The following is a 20,482-nucleotide window of genomic DNA, read 5'->3' on the forward strand; positions in this document are numbered from 1 at the left end:
GACACCATTTGTTCCGTCACGTTTATATCATGACGTCCTGATATGAATAAAGGTTCTGAAAATAAATATGATTTAATTAATAACCAAATAAATAATGACGGTGCAGCCCTACTCAACCCGTCCACCTCTACCCTGCACTAGCGCCATGTTCTTGTTGTTGCTCATTTCTGTTTTTATTTTATAATTTTACATTTTTGATAATTAACCCATGCATTCCATATGCATGATTTTTTCTTTTTGCTCCAAATTAATATATGTGTTACATAATTGTTTGCTGATGATTCTAGGAAAAATAGTTTAAAAAAATATGACATCGATTTTCACTGCAAAATCAATGTTAGAAGTTGTATTGGCTAAATTATATTTGTGTAAATATATAATTATTAGTAAGAGGTTTAGGACAAATCGTACTATTATCAGAAAGATACACTATTAGTGATATACCTCTGATAAAGTTTTGAAAAATAAAATAAACACAAACCCCGAAAAATCTGCCCAAAATCACATACTAAAAATCATCAACTTCTGGGTTTGTCCAAGTTTTCCGACATTTTGTCTTAAAACAAACGTAATTTTTATAAATTAAATTACTGCGTAAATTTATGTGATAAATCGGAAAATGGATTCGTTTTATTATTGAAATAATATACAAGAATAAACAGAAAGCAAGTAGGAAAGCGGACCCTGGCAAAGGCCGGGATAACGCTAGGTAGAAGAAGAAGATACAAGAATAAACAGAATTTGTCTAATTACGCATATAATTAGATGTTTTGGTTACCTATGTACGATGCATCTTACACCATGCATTTAAGGGTTAAACGTTTTAAGAGAAATATAAATAAATTAGTATTCGCTGCAAAGCCACATACGGCTTGTTAGAGTTACAATTGCGATTCTTTCAGTCAATCATATTAACATTTGTGATTCTTTTAAGATTTCTGAAACGCGGATTTATTCTGCTCTTTTATTCCAAAGTCCTTTTTACACAATGCCTTTTAACCCGTAGATCTCACTGCAGTACCTACTGTCACTTTCCTAGAACTTGCTAGGACTACTATGGTTGTAAACATAAACAGTAAACAGGTACAGTCACCTGCAATAATAATGTTACACAACGAAATTCGCAAAAATATCAGACGCGATCTTATTCGTAGAGTCATAAGAGCGTGTCACATATTTTTTCTGCCTTCGAAGAGTAACATGCAGGTGACTGTACCTTACACGATTTGATAGAAAAGCAGGTATCAGGCTTTAAGACCTAAGAAACCCGTGGCTTTAATTAAATATTTAATATAAGGCTCACCTCAAGGTCTACATCCCGGAGTGCTTCCTCAAGCGCCAGTATCGCCGGGTCATCAGGCCCGAAGACACAGCACTCGTCCTCCAAGAACCGGTCTATCTTCCGCAAGAACTCTTGGCTCGGAAACGGCTCGAAGGGAATGGAGGGGGGAGGGCTGTCCATCGTGTCCGTGGTCGACTGGAGACTTAGGCTACAAGGTACGACGTAAGTAATTGTATGTATTTTTAGTACAGTCAGACGTGGCTAAATCCTAGATTTCGTCGCGTTACTACAAGTATACATGCGGCCCACACCAATTTTGGTGTCTAGCCATTATGGCTACTACTATGATAGTAGTTGCCGCGCACCGCTACGGAACAGACGACTGCCCGCGCTTGCGCCACCTAGCGGTCATATCTGTCGTAATAGACGCGTTTTGTTAGAGAGTGAATCTTCTGTACCTAGAACTATTATTTATTATGTGGCAGAGTGGTCTTATGGTGTCTAGGTACCTACCTAATTCGTAACCGTGAACAGAGTGATTAATAACAGAGGAGCTGTGAAGAAATTTGACATTTAATAATGACATTGTCACACTTTGTCATTGCAAATTCTATGTAGAAGTATACTCTACTTAAACTAAGTTAGGTACGATCGAGTACCTAATAAATAGTTATGAAAGCTGATAAACAAATACCTAAGTAAGAAATATATTACTGATAATTGCCACAGCGTCCTTTGTTATAGGTAGGTACTTCCCCTGAGATAAATAAAAATGTAAATTTATTACTAATTATTATTTATTAAACAACGTAGGTACTTATTTGGTTTTCCTTGTCTTTTTAATGTTTATATAGGTACCTTACTAACTTTTCCTCGAGAGATACTTAAGTACCATTATCCACCTTCCGTGACCTAATTAAGTTGTAAGGTAAAGTCTCAATTACTTTTTTCTCTAACCGCCGCGGCACTAAAAAAAACTATTTAAAAAAACGGTTTCATTTCTCGTCGACTTTAATCTTTTAATGAAGACTAAAATACAATCGTACACTTTTCAATGTTGGATACTCTACTCTATTTCATTAAAATCTCGTATCTTATGAACTCTCGGTGTAGTGAGCGAACACGCTAAGTTTTTACGCTATCTGCTAGACGCGCTAGGTATGTCAAATGGCGCTTATAAGGCATAATATCTGGGTGACCGAGCTTCGCTCGGAAAACATAATTATAATAACTCGGAAATGCGCGTTTTCCCAGAGATAAGACCTAGCTAGATCGATTTTTCGCCCCCGAAAACCCCTATATACCAAATTTCATCGAAATCGTTAGAGCCGTTTCCGAGATCCCCGAAATATATATATATATATATATATATATATACATATATATATATATATATATATATATATAAATAAATAAATAAATAAACAAGAATTGCTCGTTTAAAGGTATTAGATTAGATAAGTATTGTATGCATTTTCACTTCCAAGTCAGTGCAACCAAATAGGACGAATTTAGTAGTAACAACTTACCTATTTCATTGATTATTTAATTATTTACATAACAATACATACTAGTTAGTGTAAAATACAAAATGTAAGGGCATTCTCAACATCTCAACTAACCTGTTAAGTGTGGCGATATACTCGGGCGGGAACGCGGCCCAACCGATCCTCATCTGCTCCCAGGGGTCACTTAAATCCAGCCGCTTGTACTGGAAACCAATTAAATACAATCGGATTATGGGTCAATTTCACCAAACGAGCATTTTTGTCTAATTCCCATGGAATTTTGAAATACTAACATTACACAAAAAAAATTATGCTGATAATTTGATAAAAAATATAATAAACATTAATTTTCTTATGGGGTAAAAATATTCATAAAACTATAAAAGTTATTTCAATTTAAAATTTTGGTCAGGGCACGGGAATTAGTGTGTCCATGGGAATTAGATTTTACTAGCACGGAAATTAGAACATGGCACAGGAATTGTTTTCTTAACTTATTTTGGTAGTTAAAACTATTATTTATGTATATTTTAATCTACAATAATGTACTTTAACCATACTGAAGCGGCATCGAACATATTTACCTTCTTTAATTTTAGTTTCGGACGACAAATCTACGAAAGTATGATACACTAAAAACTACGTATTTGACTAATCGTTTCCTTGATTTTAATGGCAACTAATCTCTCTTTCTTAGTAAAATGTACATATTTCAAAACAATACCTACTTACATACATACATACATACAAAACTATTCATTAAATTAAAAAGTGTCATGATGTATCTGCATGTAGATAGGTACAAGGTGTATGATCTGGTATATGGCCGTATAGGAAATGATACTAAGAAATAAGTAAATAGGGGCACAGTGAGAAGAAGTTATTGTGTAAGTTAATCTGAAGAAATCGAATATGCTGCCTTCATAACACAAAAAATTGTTTGACCACATATGAGGTAAGGTGGGGTAAGACCATCACAGACAGACAGACATGACGAATCCATAAGGGTTCCGTTTTTTGCCATTTGGCTACGGAACCCTAATAAGGTATCTAATAGTATTACGATTTTAATACCCCCTGGCACTGACTAAAATAACCGACTTGGTTTCCCATTACATCTCAAAACTTTTTTGTAGTAGAAGAACTGCGTTGCGAGACTTGCATCTTTTTACATGTAATGTTTTTGATAGGATCCCATCTCTTTTTGTAGGCTGTCCTTCTTTTCAGGTAATCATACCCATACCATACTGATACTATGTATACACATCTTTATTCATACTCACATCGTACGTCGTAGTGTACCTTTACTTTCCCTACTAATTGTAAGAACTAAAAGGTAACGTTGTTATCGCATATATTTCTATGGGATTACAAACTTATTTATGCAGTTATTAGATCTTTAGAACGTGACTAATATTGCAGTATTATTAGATTTTTATTGGCTTAAAAAGCTAAAACCAAATTACGTTTCAAATTTGGGTATGCTAGAAGTACCTTAAAATAATGATGATCGTGAGTGATTGTGTCAGTGACAAAACTAAGGGATTGTAAAGTGCATTAAATGTTATTTTGATAGAATGTTATTGAGATTTGATGGTACGGCCGTGCCACTTTGTTTTGCTCGACTTGGCGGCGGCACTGCCGTGCCCCCAGATCCTTTGTCCTTCCCCGGGTCTCAAACTATCTCCATGCCAAATATCATCAAGATGATATTGGTTCAGCGGTTTAAACGTGACGAGATAACAGACAGACAGACAGAGATACTTTCGCATTTATAATATAGTAAGAATAGGATATATATTTATTTTTTCTTGTATTAGAAAAGCTAATTTATAACAACTAATCTATTAAACGAGCAATTCTTGTATATATTTCGGGGATCTCAGAAACGGCTCTAACGATTTCGAATGAAATTTGATCATATATGAGGGTTTTTTGGGGTGAAAAATCGATCTAGCTAGGTGTTATCTCTGGGAAAACGCGCATTTTTGAGTTTTTAGGTAGGTATATGTTTTCCAAGCAAAGCTCGGTCTCCCAGATATTTAAACTTTATACGGTATACGCTGTCAGCTGTCAAATTTACAAAAAAAAAAACATTGCAAATTTGATTCATTTTGTTTCATGTAACCTTAGGTACAGGTATTATAATATGTAATAATTCCAGAAATAGTTTTATGTTTATATAATATTTTAATGTTATAATATGATCAATGAATAAGGTAAGGTGGGGCAAGACTAACAGTACAAGGATTCCATACAAGTGATAGTCTTACCCCGGTGTCGTCTTACCCCACCTTACCTTACGTATTAAAATTGCCCGGGTTATTCGGGTCCACCCTGTATGTACTATAGTACTTATACTAAAAAACCGTTCACAAATTTTTGTGCATTCTTTAAGATTTCCTTAAATGCAAAATAGAAAGATATACGTCATATTATTATTACATATAATATATATTCAATGCCAATATACATAAATGTAATAATAATATGACGTAAACATTGCCAATTAACTTAAAGTGCCCCCAATAAAAGATTTGTTGACAATAAATGTAATACTTTCTAATTCCCGTGCCACTTAATCAGCTGTTTTAGGTAAATTTGCTATGGGAATTAGGGCACGGAAATTAGAATTCGTAATAAAAAAATTCGCCAAAAATTTAAATCGTGTTTGACCAAACTGTTATGTTATCGCTTACATAAAGATACATAAAGGGCTCCTAAATATGACAATTGTTATTGAAAAGCTATGTGGAAAATAAAATTTATAAGGGGCATCGAAATTAGAAAAAAATTGTCGCCCACCCGGATTCCGAAATACTTACGCGATTTGCTCAAACACGCCACGGCTTGACGTACATCCGTTTGCTTTGAAAGACAGCCGAATACTGCCAGTACAGGTGAGGCGGGACACGAGGCGGTTCAAATACAGACGTCGGCTGTCAGAGCCCTGTGAGTTTTGCCGACGAAATTGTACTCGCGCGCTCGGACAAAATTTAAACATCGATCACGAGTTATTTACCACAATGAAGTTAATAGTGTATGTGCTCAGTGATAGTAAATATCATCTAGTTTAAGTATTTGACACTAAATTAGTGATACTAATGTAGAATTTTTCGTAGGATTTTTCATTATGCTCAAAAGTAGATTCCGGACAGGGCACGGGAGCAGTAATTTGAGCCTTTAGGTATTTTTAAGTGTACTCTAAAAACCAATTAATCAGTGAATTCATATGGAACTCGGTGTGAAAGTGTGACTTCTTTATGTAAAAAAAAAATGGTAAGTACTATCTGATGCTAACCCACGATTTTCATCACGGACAGAAAAAAAATCGTGTTCAGAAATTGACCCTTATCGAACTTGAATAAATTTAGAGTGGAGCAATAGCTATCTGATATCTGATGAAAAATCGACATTAAATTGGCTAATTTGCTTTAAAGATTTTTAATCATTGACTAATAGGTAGTTTATTTGCATGCTCAACTAAATGAGGCTCTCATCAAAGCAAAAAAACCGGAGGTATATTTTATGGGACTTATTATCTCCTAATAGCAATAGTCAACGTCTCCAAAACTCCTAACATACAATAACTCACCCGCCTGTACCAATCATAGTCAAACTCCGAACCAGTCATGGCCCTCGACAGTGGAACACTTGAATCCGTGCTAATGCTCCCAGCGTCGTACTCTTCAGCAACTGACGTAACTGTTTCCATTGAACTGTCGCTGATGCTGATAGGGTCTGGCTCCCACATGTAAGGGGTCAGTGGTATTTCAGGGATTTCCAGGTCGTTCACTATCTCTGAACGGTTTGAGGGAATTGATGCGAGGAATGTTTGGAACATGTTCATCTTGTTCTACTCTCAATTATCTTGTTTATGAATGAAAAATGCCTATGGCTTAACCGTAAACCAAGGCAACGGTAAAAAAAAAGCTTTTTACGTCGACATCAAAAAGGAGAATTAAAAACGCGTCCAAAATCACGTTCAGACACTCAAAAGTCTCAGAAACTTATTCCACAACAATCGGTCACCTTCGAGACTGACTGACAATAACGAAGACTGACTGCAGGAATTTTGCAAGTTGGAGGACTACGTGGCTCACATTCGATTCGGATGTAGAACTGTGTGGTTGCGATAGTTTGATCGATACGTAACGGTGTGTGCGTCGGCAACGACGATTTGAGTTCATTCACGAAGTGAGATTTTCTTTATAAGATGAAATGTCAACATTGCAAGCAAGTCGCAAATACCAAGAAATAAGGCGGTTATCACTGTTCGGACTTCGGAGTGACATCCGGTGCTGCGAGCTGCGGTTTTAAACTGTTAAACTTAGTACTGTAGAATCTCGATTTGAATGCAGAAACCGAGAAAAAGAGAAGCGATTATAATTTAATAGATGTGTTTGTCCTGGCTGTTTTTAGAGAATATTTGCATCATACTGCAGTTTAGATAATGAATACAAAGAAACTGAATAAATTTACATCAGTTCTTATTCATCGAACGAATCTCAAGCATTGAATACATTTTGTTTTTGTACTAAGTTATATATTCAAACGATCACTTTTATTTTATAACTTTTTCATAAATTTTCAGTTTTATTCAAAGTAGAACAAATAATTGCACTTATAAATAGAAATAGCCTATAGGGTATATTTAGGTAGGCAAGTAAATATAGTTTGTATAGGTAATCCTCCTATTTTTGAGTACTATATGAACTGGATGGTAAGTACCTACGCAATGAGTATGACATACTCAAGAGATAAAGTTCGTCAATTTCTCTTAACTGGGATTTTGGAACAGTAGAAGTCAATATGATCGAATGCAATAACATAATACAAATAATGAGGATTAAATGTCTCGTGACTTGTAAGTATTTCAAACGATACTAGAATTGAGTGAAATTAATCTAGGTACATCCGGACCGCGGTGCCAAGAAACGATAAGAAAAACTCCCTTTATAACGTTGGCGGCGTCAATAGTCGCAGCTATTCTTATCACTCGTCCGACAAATTGCTCTAGCATCGCCAGTCCAAATAAACAACAGTCCTTGCTATTATTCGCTGTATGATATTGATATGATATATTATATCTATATGATATAATTGATATATCATATCAATATCGTACAGCGAATAATAAAAGTTAAGTAGCCCACGTCCACCGTCAAGGTTTCAGCTACTGATGTGCCTAAGGAGACTTTCCAAAATTGCGAAATGTTTCGGAAATTTAACGTAGGAAAAATTCGGAAAATTTCTTACATTTTTGTATGAGAATTGAAACTTTCCAATTTTAAATTTAAATTTCCCATATTTCCTAGTGAAAGTTTCATGAAATTTCCGAGAATTTATAGAATTTTATGGAAACTTTCCGCAACTTGCACATCTGTAGTTTCAGCTCTATACATGCCTGTTTTGATTAATTATCTATCCTATCGATAAAGTAGGACAAAAAAAAATTATACACGATCTCCCGCTATTAAAATGACGAGAATGATGAAAAACTGAATTAACTTAATGACTACATGGTATACTATTTGAATTTGGGAAGTATATAATGTTATGGAGCTGAACTGAATAATATGCGAATAAAGGTTAAAGATAACGGACCCAAACATGGAACGTTTACTTTTAGTAGAACGCTACGAGTGACTATAATATTCCGTTTTGAAACGTAATTATGAATAGCAATAGCAAAACATAACTAAGATAAGATGTGGGATCGAGTAAGAGCATATAATACCTGCGAAAGAATTTACTTAAATACTCGCTCTACAAAACATCTGCTTAAAGCAAAAGGTCCTATCCGTGCTCGAAGGACCAATTACATACGTCTCTTCCGTTTTAGAACATCGCACGCGCTGTGTTATATCCGTAAAACATATTATGTTTCCTGATGAGACCTTAAGAACTGAACAGCAAGTGTGGTTTTCCAATAACAGTGTAATTTTAGTGTGTTTATGACTAGTATTGATGGCAAAGTGCCCGAAACCCGCACAGTGTCTGACCGACGCTCGCCGGAGCAATTGTGCCGTAATGTACTTGCTGTATTAGTTTCTTGCGTCCTTGCACTTGACGTAATTTCATTACCGACGCGGAGTGACCATGAGACATCCGAATTATATAGGACCGTCTTAACATATTTTAACGGTACTTAGCGCGAGCGTTATATGTAAAGAAGTCTAAATAAATAAACTTCGTAGTGACAGAGTTAGGGAGTTACAGTGATTTCTTCAAAATTACGGCTTTAGAACTTTTCTTAAGCAACATATAGTAGTTTCTACTTATATCCATCCGGATATATCTACAAAATGTGGCCACAGACGTAACTGCGCATTGTAACGTAACAAGCCGCGTGCGCAAGCGAGAGCACAATGACATATATCCGTCGCGCTTCCATAAATTTCCACAATATCAGCTGATATCTGAACGTCGGCCGCGGCGGTCGTGTCGAGTCTCTATATATTAACTCTACTCAGTCATGCCGCGATAGTGATACACTATGGAAGTGCTAAACGCGTCGCCCTCGCTCCGGCAGCGCGGCGTCAGTGCCAGTGAGAATCATGAGTTAAACCAGTGCCCTAGTGTCATGTCTCCGGAAACCAAGAGGCTGCTCCCGCCAACTACGGAGACCATCATGACCAAACCCTTCCCCATTAGAGGTAAGACTAATAAGTTTTTGGCAAAAATTTAATTTTTGGTACAAGCTTTTATCGCTGACTGTACTTTTCTTACGACAGACAACTAATAGGTACTCATCGAGACAATTCTAAAAACCCCTAACACAATTAGGTTGCGTTGTTTCATCACAGAGTTCCTATGGCCACCTCCTGTCTCCATCATCAGATCAGTTCGACAGTACCATATTATTGTACTGTCATCAGAACTACATACAGCTGCCAATTTTTATGACGCTACGATCCTTAGAAGATGGTTAAATTAGTTACCTTAGATTCCATTACATGTTAGTTACATACAGGTCGAGAGTTTCTATGGCCACCTCCTGTCTCCATCATCAGATCAGTTCGACAGTACCATATTATTGTATTGTCATCAAAACTACATACAGCTGCCAATTTTCATGATCCAACGATCCATGGAAGATGGTTAAATTAGTTACCTTAGATTCCATTACATAGTTAAGTACATGTTACATACAGGTCGACTTAATAAAAGCTTGTTAAAAATACGCGGACAGCTATTAGAGATTAAAAGAAATAAGAATCAGCTGCACAGACCTTGGAGACTAATCCTTTCAGCTAAATAACGGACTTTTGTAAACCGGTTAGTACTACAAGAGATAACCTGTGTTTGTTTACGTGCAACATGAATCAAACATCTGTTATTTGCGATAATGTTAATTTGTGGTTTGCTAATGGACTGGGATGGCCCGTCTGTTATGGCTACAAAAATATAATTGTCATAATTTATCGACTCTATATTCATGCTTACATTTATATGCTCTACTTTACAAAACAAAGTCAACAAACTACTTAAAATAAGCGACTTGTTCTCATTCTAAACTAGGTTGATGCCAACTTAGAGATATTGGGGACTCCCCGTGATTGAATAATAATCAAGTAGCATTTAATCTTTATTGGGATTCATTCTTACAAGCCTACTTACTTCCTAAGCTAAGCTTCAGGTATCGTCTAATAAAATACCTATTGCATGATTTGATTGGATCTATAAGATCTATTAAGTACGCGGCTTTAGCATACAAGTAATTTTTTCTACTCGTCGACTGCAATGCTTGAATTAAGACTTCGTATACCAAAGTGAAATCGCATACTTTTTTCACTATGGGACCCCAACTCAACTATAATATTTAATATGATTCTGCTACTAGTTTTAAGTATCTTTTTTGTTGACTCGTAGAAAAAGTATTGTATATAATAGTGATATAATCAAGCTTTTCAATCTCGTACCTGCAACTCAGCAAGCTTCGTTGCCTAAACACGGTACTCGATTGAAAAGCTCTCCATTATATCACGATTGTATAAAATACTATATAGCGCTTTTAGATATTCAGTCGTTGTAAATAACTCTCGCAAAACTTGTGTAAAACAACCGAAACACACACTTATAAAAAATAGTCCAAGTACCCATAATTACCTACTAAAACTACATACTACCTAGTCCTAGTCGTATCTAAAAATAGTGATTTTTAGATTGTTTATATATTCAACATTCAAAGTAGATTAGTACAATAGGCCTGAATATTGTTAAAAATAATTAAGGTAATGTAAAGTTTGTATTTATCTTTAGAAGCCTTAAGTTAAGGAAATAATGATAGCACAATAAGAAACATCCCAAATAAACTGAAATTATCTTCTTCAAAATAGACTCGACCCGTTCAATTCGGACCCGGTCACATTGGACAACTGGATTGATCTGCTCCAATACTTGACACTATTTTGGGTTCAGGCGGAGTATGTCACTTTCTTAGGACGTCACATTCTGAGTTCGTCACTTTCTGACTTTGTCACTTTCTGAGATCGTCACATTCTGAGTTCGTCACTTTCTGATTTTGTCACTTTCTGAGATCGTCACATTCTGAGTACGACACTTTCTGAGAACGCCACTTTCTGAGGACGTCACTTTCTGAGTTCGTCACTTTTTTAGCATAGGTACGATTTAACAGTATAATATACCTGCACGAAAGATGTACCTATACTGCCAGCAACCAGATTAATAGCTGTTTGACATACGGTCGCTTTTATATCCTACATACTGTTAAACTAAAACACCAATCATCATCAAATAAAGGATTTAATACTATAAAACAGACATAACTCGGGAAACTCTACTACGACGCCGCCATTGCGGCGATGCTCATCCGTCAGTCCTCGCCGCGGTATAGTGATGTGACCTTTTCCAATACCGATTGTTGGGCTGCACTCGCGAAAGCTCATTATCGGTTATCAGTTCGGCCTCCTGATGAAAAAGACCTTCGCCCTCGAAGGTCAGCAATCAGCACCACAGAACTTCCGTCTATCGTACTCCTTGCACCGACGGACGCGTGACGCAGGTAGCCAGTTTGTGCTCAACAACTTCATTGGAGGCGATGTTAAGTAACTGTGCTGAAAATAAGAAAACAAACCAACAGACTTGGTCAGTTCACCTTCACAAACCTTCTAATGTTCAGGCTCTTTAGGCCACATCAAAATGTCTTTTGTTGGTCAATGATATCATATAACCAACCAGATAGGTTACACTCACACTTGAGGGGCACAAAAACACCCCCACATTCATCTCTATGTCTACGAAGAAACCTGTTGCTTTGATCAATTCTCTCATTCCATCCATCCCTGCCACACTCGTTAAACACATAGTCGTCTCCCTCTCCCTCGGTATGTGGGAGCTCGTTAAGCGTACATATAATTTAAGCATTAATTAATAAATAAAACCTTCTGCATGTAATACTCGCCAAGCACCAGGCATGGGGTTCTCAACACATTAAAAAAAATACTATTAAGTAAGCCAATTTGGGTGAGCCCCTCAGGCGATCATGTATGTGAGCCCCTTAGGCGACCATAATACCAAATCACGAAGGCAATCATGTATACGTATGTGAGCCCTTCAGGTGATCATAATACCAAACCACGAAGGCAATCATGTATGTGAGCCTTTTAGGCAAATAGCTTAAGAATCAGAATCAGAATTGTTTATTGCATTCATATTAGTATACAGATCCTAAAAACTACTTAGTACAGTTCCACATGAACCCTGTAAGGGTATAGCAATATACTTAACACTAACTTATATTAAGTCATAGTTAATAGCTTGTACAACATGCCAATTGTACCTCTCAGGCCTTCATGTAATCTTGTGAACACTTAAGGCAATCATGTAAACCCTTATTGTCATGTCGTGAGCCCTTGAGGGAACCATGTAAACCCTCATTATCATCGTGCGAGCCCTTGAGGCAACCATGTAAACCCTCATTATCATCGTGTGAGCCCTTCAGGCAACCATGTAAACCCTTATTGTCATTTCGTGAGCCCTTGAGGCAACCATGTAAACCCTCATTATCATCGTGTGAGCCCTTGAGGCAACCATGTAAACCCTCATTATCATCGTGTGAGCCCTTCAGGCAACCATGTAAACCCTTATTGTCATTTCGTGAGCCCTTGAGGCAACCATGTAAACCCTCATTATCATCGTGCGAGCCCTTGAGGCAACCATGTAAACCCTCATTATCATCGTGTGAGCCCTTCAGGCAACCATGTAAACCCTTATTGTCATTTCGTGAGCCCTTGAGGCAACCATGTAAACCCTCATTATCATCGTGTGAGCCCTTGAGGCAACCATGTAAACCCTCATTATCATCGTGTGAGCCCTTCAGGCAACCATGTAAACCCTTATTGTCATTTCGTGAGCCCTTGAGGCAACCATGTAAACCCTCATTATCATCGTGCGAGCCCTTGAGGCAACCATGTAAACCCTCATTATCATCGTGTGAGCCCTTCAGGCAACCATGTAAACCCTTATTGTCATTTCGTGAGCCCTTGAGGCAACCATGTAAACCCTCATTATCATCGTGCGAGCCCTTGAGGCAATCCGGTCCGCCCTTGAGGCGACCCTGTGAGCCCTTGAGGCGATCCGGTCCGCCCTTGAGGCGACCCTGTGAGCCCTTGAGGCGATCCGGTCCGCCCTTGAGGCGACCCTGTGAGCCCTTGAGGCGATCCGGTCCGCCCTTGAGGCGACCATGTGAGCCCTTTATGTAGGTATCTGGCGACATCATAACAAAAACTTGTTGCCATTGATTGCCAAACGGCAAAAATCATAATTTGAAATGCAATAGCCCTGTCGGCGTTATCACCAAATAACAACCACCTTGTAGGTATAAACGAGACCTATAGTAGGTATAATCATTGTGTCACCAAAGATTTCGTCATAATTTACCTACTCTTATAATTACATTAACATGCATCCATCAAACATAAAGTATGTTGCCTTCAGAAAAGATCTTCATGTTTCACTCATCAATCTGACCTTTGTCAACACTAAATAATATATAGGAAAGTGTGTGAAGTGTGTAGGAAAACATTGTTACCTCCAGGCATAAACTTGCTATACCAAACTAATGTTTAAATACCAATTTAACCTACAAAATGTTGTCTAGAATAGGTCGCTTATTATAGCAAAACCACTTATTTTCTGCTTCTGAATCTGAAGAAGCTCTGAATGCTAGAATGATCTGCGTGCATGATCCTTTCACCACCCAACAGTAAGTATAGCTTAGCACACACAGTAGTTCAGTCACACAGCATACTTTTCATATTTTATTTATTGTTATATGGTTTTTAATTGTACCTATTATAGTACCCATCCATATTAATTACCTCATATTATAATGACATTGAAACAGACAAGTCATAAAGAGACATTTTATAAGACATGTCCATAATCAGTAAAGTAGGCATAGGCAGTATGATTCATTTGCATGAAAACATCTCAGAAACTTACCCACTTTAAGTACTTGGTGAAATAACATGTGTTGAATACTTAACCCTTACTTACTATAAACTTATAAGGTACTTATGTGTCTCATTCAATTTGATAACTTTAGTAAAAATACCTGCAGTCACCTCTCATTGCAGATTTTCCTCTTAGTGCAGCCCATTTCCGCTGCAGTTCAGTGAGGAAGACGACTCACTTCAAGCAGCCTCAGCGCCAGGCCACCACCCATTCTAGTAGTGATATTGACTTTCTAGTTTCTAATAACACATATCATGATAATACAACATTTAACAAACAAATTGAACACGTGTGACCCAATGAATAGTATGTATCAATTCACACTGTCAATTATCAATAATTGATAGCATTATAAAAATTAATTTGTTTCAATATGAACCCATACACACACAAATAACATATCAGAAATTGTACTTGTTCTTGTAGCAAACCCTCAATAGATTTCAATTTCTACTGGACTTATTTCAGCCAGTTCATAGTTAATACTTTTACTACCGGTCAACCAGTTTTCCCACAAACATATGAACCAGCCGCCTCTGTGAGATGGACATCTCATATTTAACAATAATGGCAAGCTCTGCATAACTAATTAGATTTTAGTTTTAAGCCACAAGTTTCATTCAATAATAAAACATTATTACCTACATTGGCATAAGACTAGGGACTGGTTTTACGGGCAATAATAATGAGGCATGACAGGGACAGTACAGCGGTGTGAAATCGCTACAACGCGATTGGTTAATGAGTTCGCATCACGCGCGCGATTGGTTGACGAGTTCGCATTACGCGCGCTATTGGTCGCAACTAGTCGCGTTAGACTGCACGATTGGCTGGAATTCGCGGGTAGCACCGCTGAACTAGTACGATGTTTAGTGGCCCATTAGCCCGTCCTTAGATATTATACGTCAATGATTACTTACAATTTAATTCACACTTACAGTTCTGCATATAATATATGTATAACCATACCTGTTGTCTCCACTCTTAATTGTTACTTCATCTCAGTGCTGTACTCACTGTCTCCTTGCAGTGCTTGTGAAAATTTAAGACACTGGTTACTTCAATCTTTGGGCTTGAAATCCAGCTTGACTTGTATGGAATGATCCACAAAGCACCGGCCTAGTAACCATGCTAATCTGCATTATTTCAGCTGAGAACATGTCAACAAATATCCATTAGTCAGTGTAAGTACCTACTGTTACACAACACTCATTTGTTCATGTAGTAATTGCTGTAATTGTAGTACCTACATCTGGGTGTACATCTAAATAACATATTTTACCACAGGTTAGTCTACAATCCGCTTTTGAACATGCAAAGTATGTGCAGTAGCTTGTCTTGATGTTTAATTATTAGTTAGTATATTTTACCACACAATACCTTACTGCATTCATAAACAACAGTTGATTACATGTTACACAAATACATAAAAACCCTACACAGTAATTCATCTCCATGTGTTCACTTTGCAAAGATTAGGCAAATGGCATCCACCTGTCATAATATGTGACATGACTAGGTCCATAAGCATTTTATTGTGGAGAGGACAAACATACAAAACAGTCAAATACTAACAGCAATACTTTCAACCGATCATCAGTACACCTTATGTAGTTGGAATTAAGTTTACAAACTGCAAGTTAAGAGTGTGTATATGAAATTGTCTGTGACATTTTAAATTCTTGTCTCAATTGGCTATGTGTAACTCAATTCATTCATAATCAAGTCTAGTCAACACTCTATACATTTCTAGGGCTATACAGCTAGTTAACTGTGACAATTGATTTCAGATAGGTAGTCCAGATAATCATCTTTTGACTTACATGCCCAGCAACCATCTAAGAGTTGCATTTATCTTACCATAATCTACTACAGGCAGATAAAAGAATGCCATTGCATTTTATGATAAATTAAAACTTATCCAACAATTTATTCAGTATTGCATTACCTAACACAAGTCATAAATTATGATCTTCAAATATTATTTGTTATGAAGCCACACAATATGTTGTGACACTTCACTAGATTCCATGTACCTAAATATTACCACAGTAAGTCCACTTGGATTCATATAAAGATCTTTATCTCTATTTCTGCATACTATAAAATATTTACTTAACACACTAGCCACTTCAATGTTTCTCAAAACAGTAAAGAACCATGACAATGATTAAATCAATTACTTATTTCAGATAGGTACTAAGCACTACTTCTTTCAGTGTTGAAATAAAGGTGGTTAACTAAATGTCTTGTTTACTCAACCAGTAAACCGGCCAACAAACATAGTCATAAGTTTTATAAGTGCTATGAAGTATGATAACCGCTATGGAAGTTACTGTATTCTAACCAATGTGAGGACAAATAGATATTGATTGATGATATAATTGCAACAAATAGCCTTGTTAGGTTGTCATTTCTGTATGATAATTCTATGATTACTGAACTCCGGAGTAGCCAAGAGGGACCAATATTTATTTGGCATAAGTATAATAATATTTCATATTTGCCAATTAATATAGTTATGGTTTTAACTTTTTGAAATGTTTACATACTTTCTCACACTATGTGGATATGCCAACTTGTAGTTTTACCTTAGAATTCTCATAAAATTAAATATTTATCACACCAAAGTTCAATGACTGAACTATTCACAAAAACTACTACAAGTTACACCATTGTAAGTCACACGACTGTAACATATTTTCCCGATAAATTGGAACGATACCTCATAGCTTACCATACATTGTAATCCAATTTAACATGGATTATATCATCACAAATATGACCATAAGTCAAGGTCACGTGCTCAATTTTGATGACTTGAAAACTATTCAATTGCTTTATAGTATAATCGTAAAGCCTTATTACTGCTTCAAGAACTATTTATGTCTGTTATTCAATGATGATTGGTACGAATTTAATTAAATAACTATGATAAAATAACGCAACCCGGCATTGTTTCCACGGCAACCATTGTGTGGTTGAACTACATGATATTAACCGAGTAAAGTGTATTGTGGACGAAAATTACTTATCGCACTTCTGAACTGTTAAACTAAAACACCAATCATCATCAAATAAAGGATTTAATACTATAAAACAGACATAACTCGGGAAACTCTACTACGACGCCGCCATTGCGGCGATGCTCATCCGTCAGTCCTCGCCGCGGTATAGTGATGTGACCTTTTCCAATACCGATTGTTGGGCTGCACTCGCGAAAGCTCATTATCGGTTATCAATACCAATACCAATCTCTGTTTGCCTTACGCCTGACTCGTAGAGAATTCCATTTGGCAAAACGTCCTATGTGTCGTGCAATAAAGTGAAAATAGAGAAATAAATAATAATAAAAAACAATCTAATTATGTTTCAATCAGAGTATTTAATTCAGAATAAGTACTTAGAAACTACAAGCACCAAAACATTTAGCCACAAATTGGAGTTAGGCCGGCAACAGCTTCGATTCAATACACATAAATGTATCGCACAGTAGGAACCATGATTTTATCATTCTCCGCTGTGATTAGCTCGTGAAGGTATCACGGCAAGCTCGCTGACACCAGTAGAAGGTCATAATTCCAACATATTTACATTTAAACGGACTGCCGCTCCTTTCGTGACAACATATTCTTCAGCATACCGCGTCTTCTGTCATGTCTCCATAAACTCAAACGTCTTTTTTTCTGATGATAGTGTAAATTTTGGATACCTATCTGCGTATAAAATCAGCATTGCAGTTTTGTTTCAGACAATATTTCTTCTCGTGTCATCTGTGGAGAATAGGCGTCAATGGATTTTTTCTTCAAAGCGTTGCCGAATTTCAGAATATATGTTCAGCCATCAATCACTTTTGCGTATGGAGTGATACGATGAATTTTTAAATTATTATTACATTATACTTTTAGCCTGACAATAGAAATCTAGCATGTCGCCGATTTGACAACGCTGATTTTTTTTCTATTTAAAATGCGAAACTACAAAAAGGTTATATATAGTTTGAGGACTGTCTCATTTCAAACATAGACAGAGATAATCATACTATCTTTGTCTTACTCTAGTACTGGTACCCAAAAGAAAAGGATGAGTATAGTTTGTATTGTTCTTATTTAATGACAAATTGGTTTAACCAACTATAATTTGATAATATGGTGCGCTAGCTTCGACCCGTGACTTTTTCTACTGTCAAGATCTGGTTGACCAAGTATATGTCCTTCCCCGGGCCTCAAATCTTGGGGAACGAAATTTTGATAATTTTTGCGCTACGACGTACGGTTTAGGAGATACAGCATTATAAAGTTTTTTTTTCTTTTTTGTTTTTTTTTTATATTAATTAGGGGTTTCTTACAGAGGAATGAACATTTTATTATTTTTGCACTACGACGCACGGTTTAGGAGATACAACCCATAAACCTTTTTCTTTCTTTTTTATTTTTTTCTTGTTTTTCGTGTTTTTTAAACATCACTTACGGGTTTCAAAGGGGAACGTAAATTTGATTATTTTTGCGCTACGACGCACGGTTTAGGAGATACAGCATTATAAAGTTTTTATTTTGTTTATTTTTTTTATTTTTTTTGTGTTTTTTTTTTAAATATTAATTAGGGGTTTCTTACAGAGGAATGAACATTTTAATATTTTTGCGCTCGGTTTAGAAGATACAACCTATAAACATTTTTTTTTCGTGTTTTTTAAATATCACAAGGGGTTTCAAAGGGGAACGAAAATTTGATTGTTTTTGCGCTACGACGCGAAGGACCTAATTATTGTTTATAAATCATCATCATCATCATTATATTTCCACGCAGATGAAGTCGCGGGTCGAAGCTAGCGCAACATATTATCTATTATACAGTCCGTTAACTCTAATGGCCTTCGGATTTTAGAAAGATACTTACATCGGGTATCGGCGGTAACACGCGAAGGTGATACTGCTATTCTGCTTTCTTACTCACTCACAAAAAGTTTTAAACTTACCGCAAAAAGTTAGGGATACCTATTGTCTCAATGTAAAATAAGCCCTAATTTAATAACGTTATGCTTAATATTTGGTTGATGACTATATTGCTATTTGACTTTTTGTCATATTCTATATAAAATAGAATCAGAATTTGAAAGCAGAACGTCACACCGTCATTTACTCTTCTGGCTGAAATTATATAGAGTGGTAATAACAGTCACATTTTTTTTTTTGTAGGTAAGTAAGTATATTTTATAGTTTGTGTTTTTTATTTTATCTCTAGTTTTAATTCAAATTTACTTTAAAATAAAATAATACATTAAAACAATAATTTTAAATTTAATTTGTAAATATACAGTAAGTACTTAAAAGTCACATATTTTAATGAATTTCAATATTTACTCACCTACTAGTTATGGTGGTATTAACTACTCTATACAAGGTGGTACAAACCTCGATGTCCAAAAATTTTTTTAGATTTTTCACTACGTGGGCTATCAGATTACTAATTTGGGAACTTTCCACCTCGGTTCCTTTGACCGGAGATTCTGTCAAATTATGATGTTATTATGGTGTTAAGGTCCCTTTTTAGAGTTTTTCGTAAATAACTCTTGAACGGTGGCCCGTAGCAAAAAATGTTCTACTACATAAGTAATCCATATAAAATTTCCTACAAAAAAGATTCAGTACACTTTTTCGCTAGCATCAATGTTTTAAAATATATTAAAGTGGGAAAGTCACGTATAATTTATTCTAAGGTTGTTATTTTTTAGTTTTTCGTAAATAACTCCTAAACGGTAGCCCACAGCAAAAAATTATCTTTTACGTAAATAATCTATTTGAGATTTCTTATAAAATAAATGCTACTTTTTTTCGCTAGGATCAACATTAAAAAATATATTTTCTATTTTCTATTACGCGATTACGTCCGATTTTACCCGAAAAACGAATTTCATTCTGAGAGTTAACGGACTGTAAGTATAGTTGGTCAAACCAATTTGTCATTAAATAAGAACAATACAAACTGTACTCATCCTTTTCTTTTGGGTGCTAGTAATAGAGTAAGACAAAGATAGTATGATTATCTCTGTCTATGTTTGAAATGAGAGAGTCCTTTGACAAACTACTTATAAATAACCTTTTTGTAGTTTCGCATTTTAAATAGAAAAAAAATCAGCGATGTCAAATCGGCGACATGCTAGATTTTTATTGTCAGGCTAAAAGTATAATGTAATAATAATTTAAAAATTCAT

At 36.0% G+C, this 20,482-nt stretch overlaps 2 protein-coding genes across 3 annotated transcripts in view; one reads left to right on the top strand and one right to left on the bottom strand.

The window, feature by feature from the left end:
* LOC134652639 (uncharacterized) lies at nucleotides 1–6,695 on the bottom strand. Its single transcript, XM_063507798.1, has 4 exons — nucleotides 6,386–6,695; nucleotides 2,905–2,993; nucleotides 1,304–1,490; nucleotides 1–55 (listed from the first exon to the last, which is right to left on the bottom strand). Exons 1-4 carry the CDS (start codon nucleotides 6,638–6,640, stop codon nucleotides 23–25), a joined length of 564 nt encoding a protein of 187 aa, XP_063363868.1. The 5' UTR covers nucleotides 6,641–6,695; the 3' UTR covers nucleotides 1–22.
* Nucleotides 6,696–9,093: 2,398 nt separating this feature from the next.
* The window catches only part of LOC134653149 (6-phosphofructo-2-kinase/fructose-2,6-bisphosphatase), a 46,547-nt gene continuing 35,158 nt past the window's right edge, over nucleotides 9,094–20,482 (top strand). The window contains exon 1 of one of the 2 annotated variants that reach the window (XM_063508477.1): nucleotides 9,094–9,449. In XM_063508477.1, coding sequence (XP_063364547.1) covers nucleotides 9,290–9,449 — 160 coding nt within the window. In that variant the 5' untranslated portion in view covers nucleotides 9,094–9,289. The remainder of the gene's footprint in view (nucleotides 9,450–20,482) is intronic. The other variant, XM_063508478.1, reaches the window with a different exon arrangement.

This window comes from Cydia amplana, chromosome 12 (genome assembly GCF_948474715.1).
Source record: "Cydia amplana chromosome 12, ilCydAmpl1.1, whole genome shotgun sequence".
NCBI lineage: Eukaryota > Metazoa > Arthropoda > Insecta > Lepidoptera > Tortricidae > Cydia > Cydia amplana.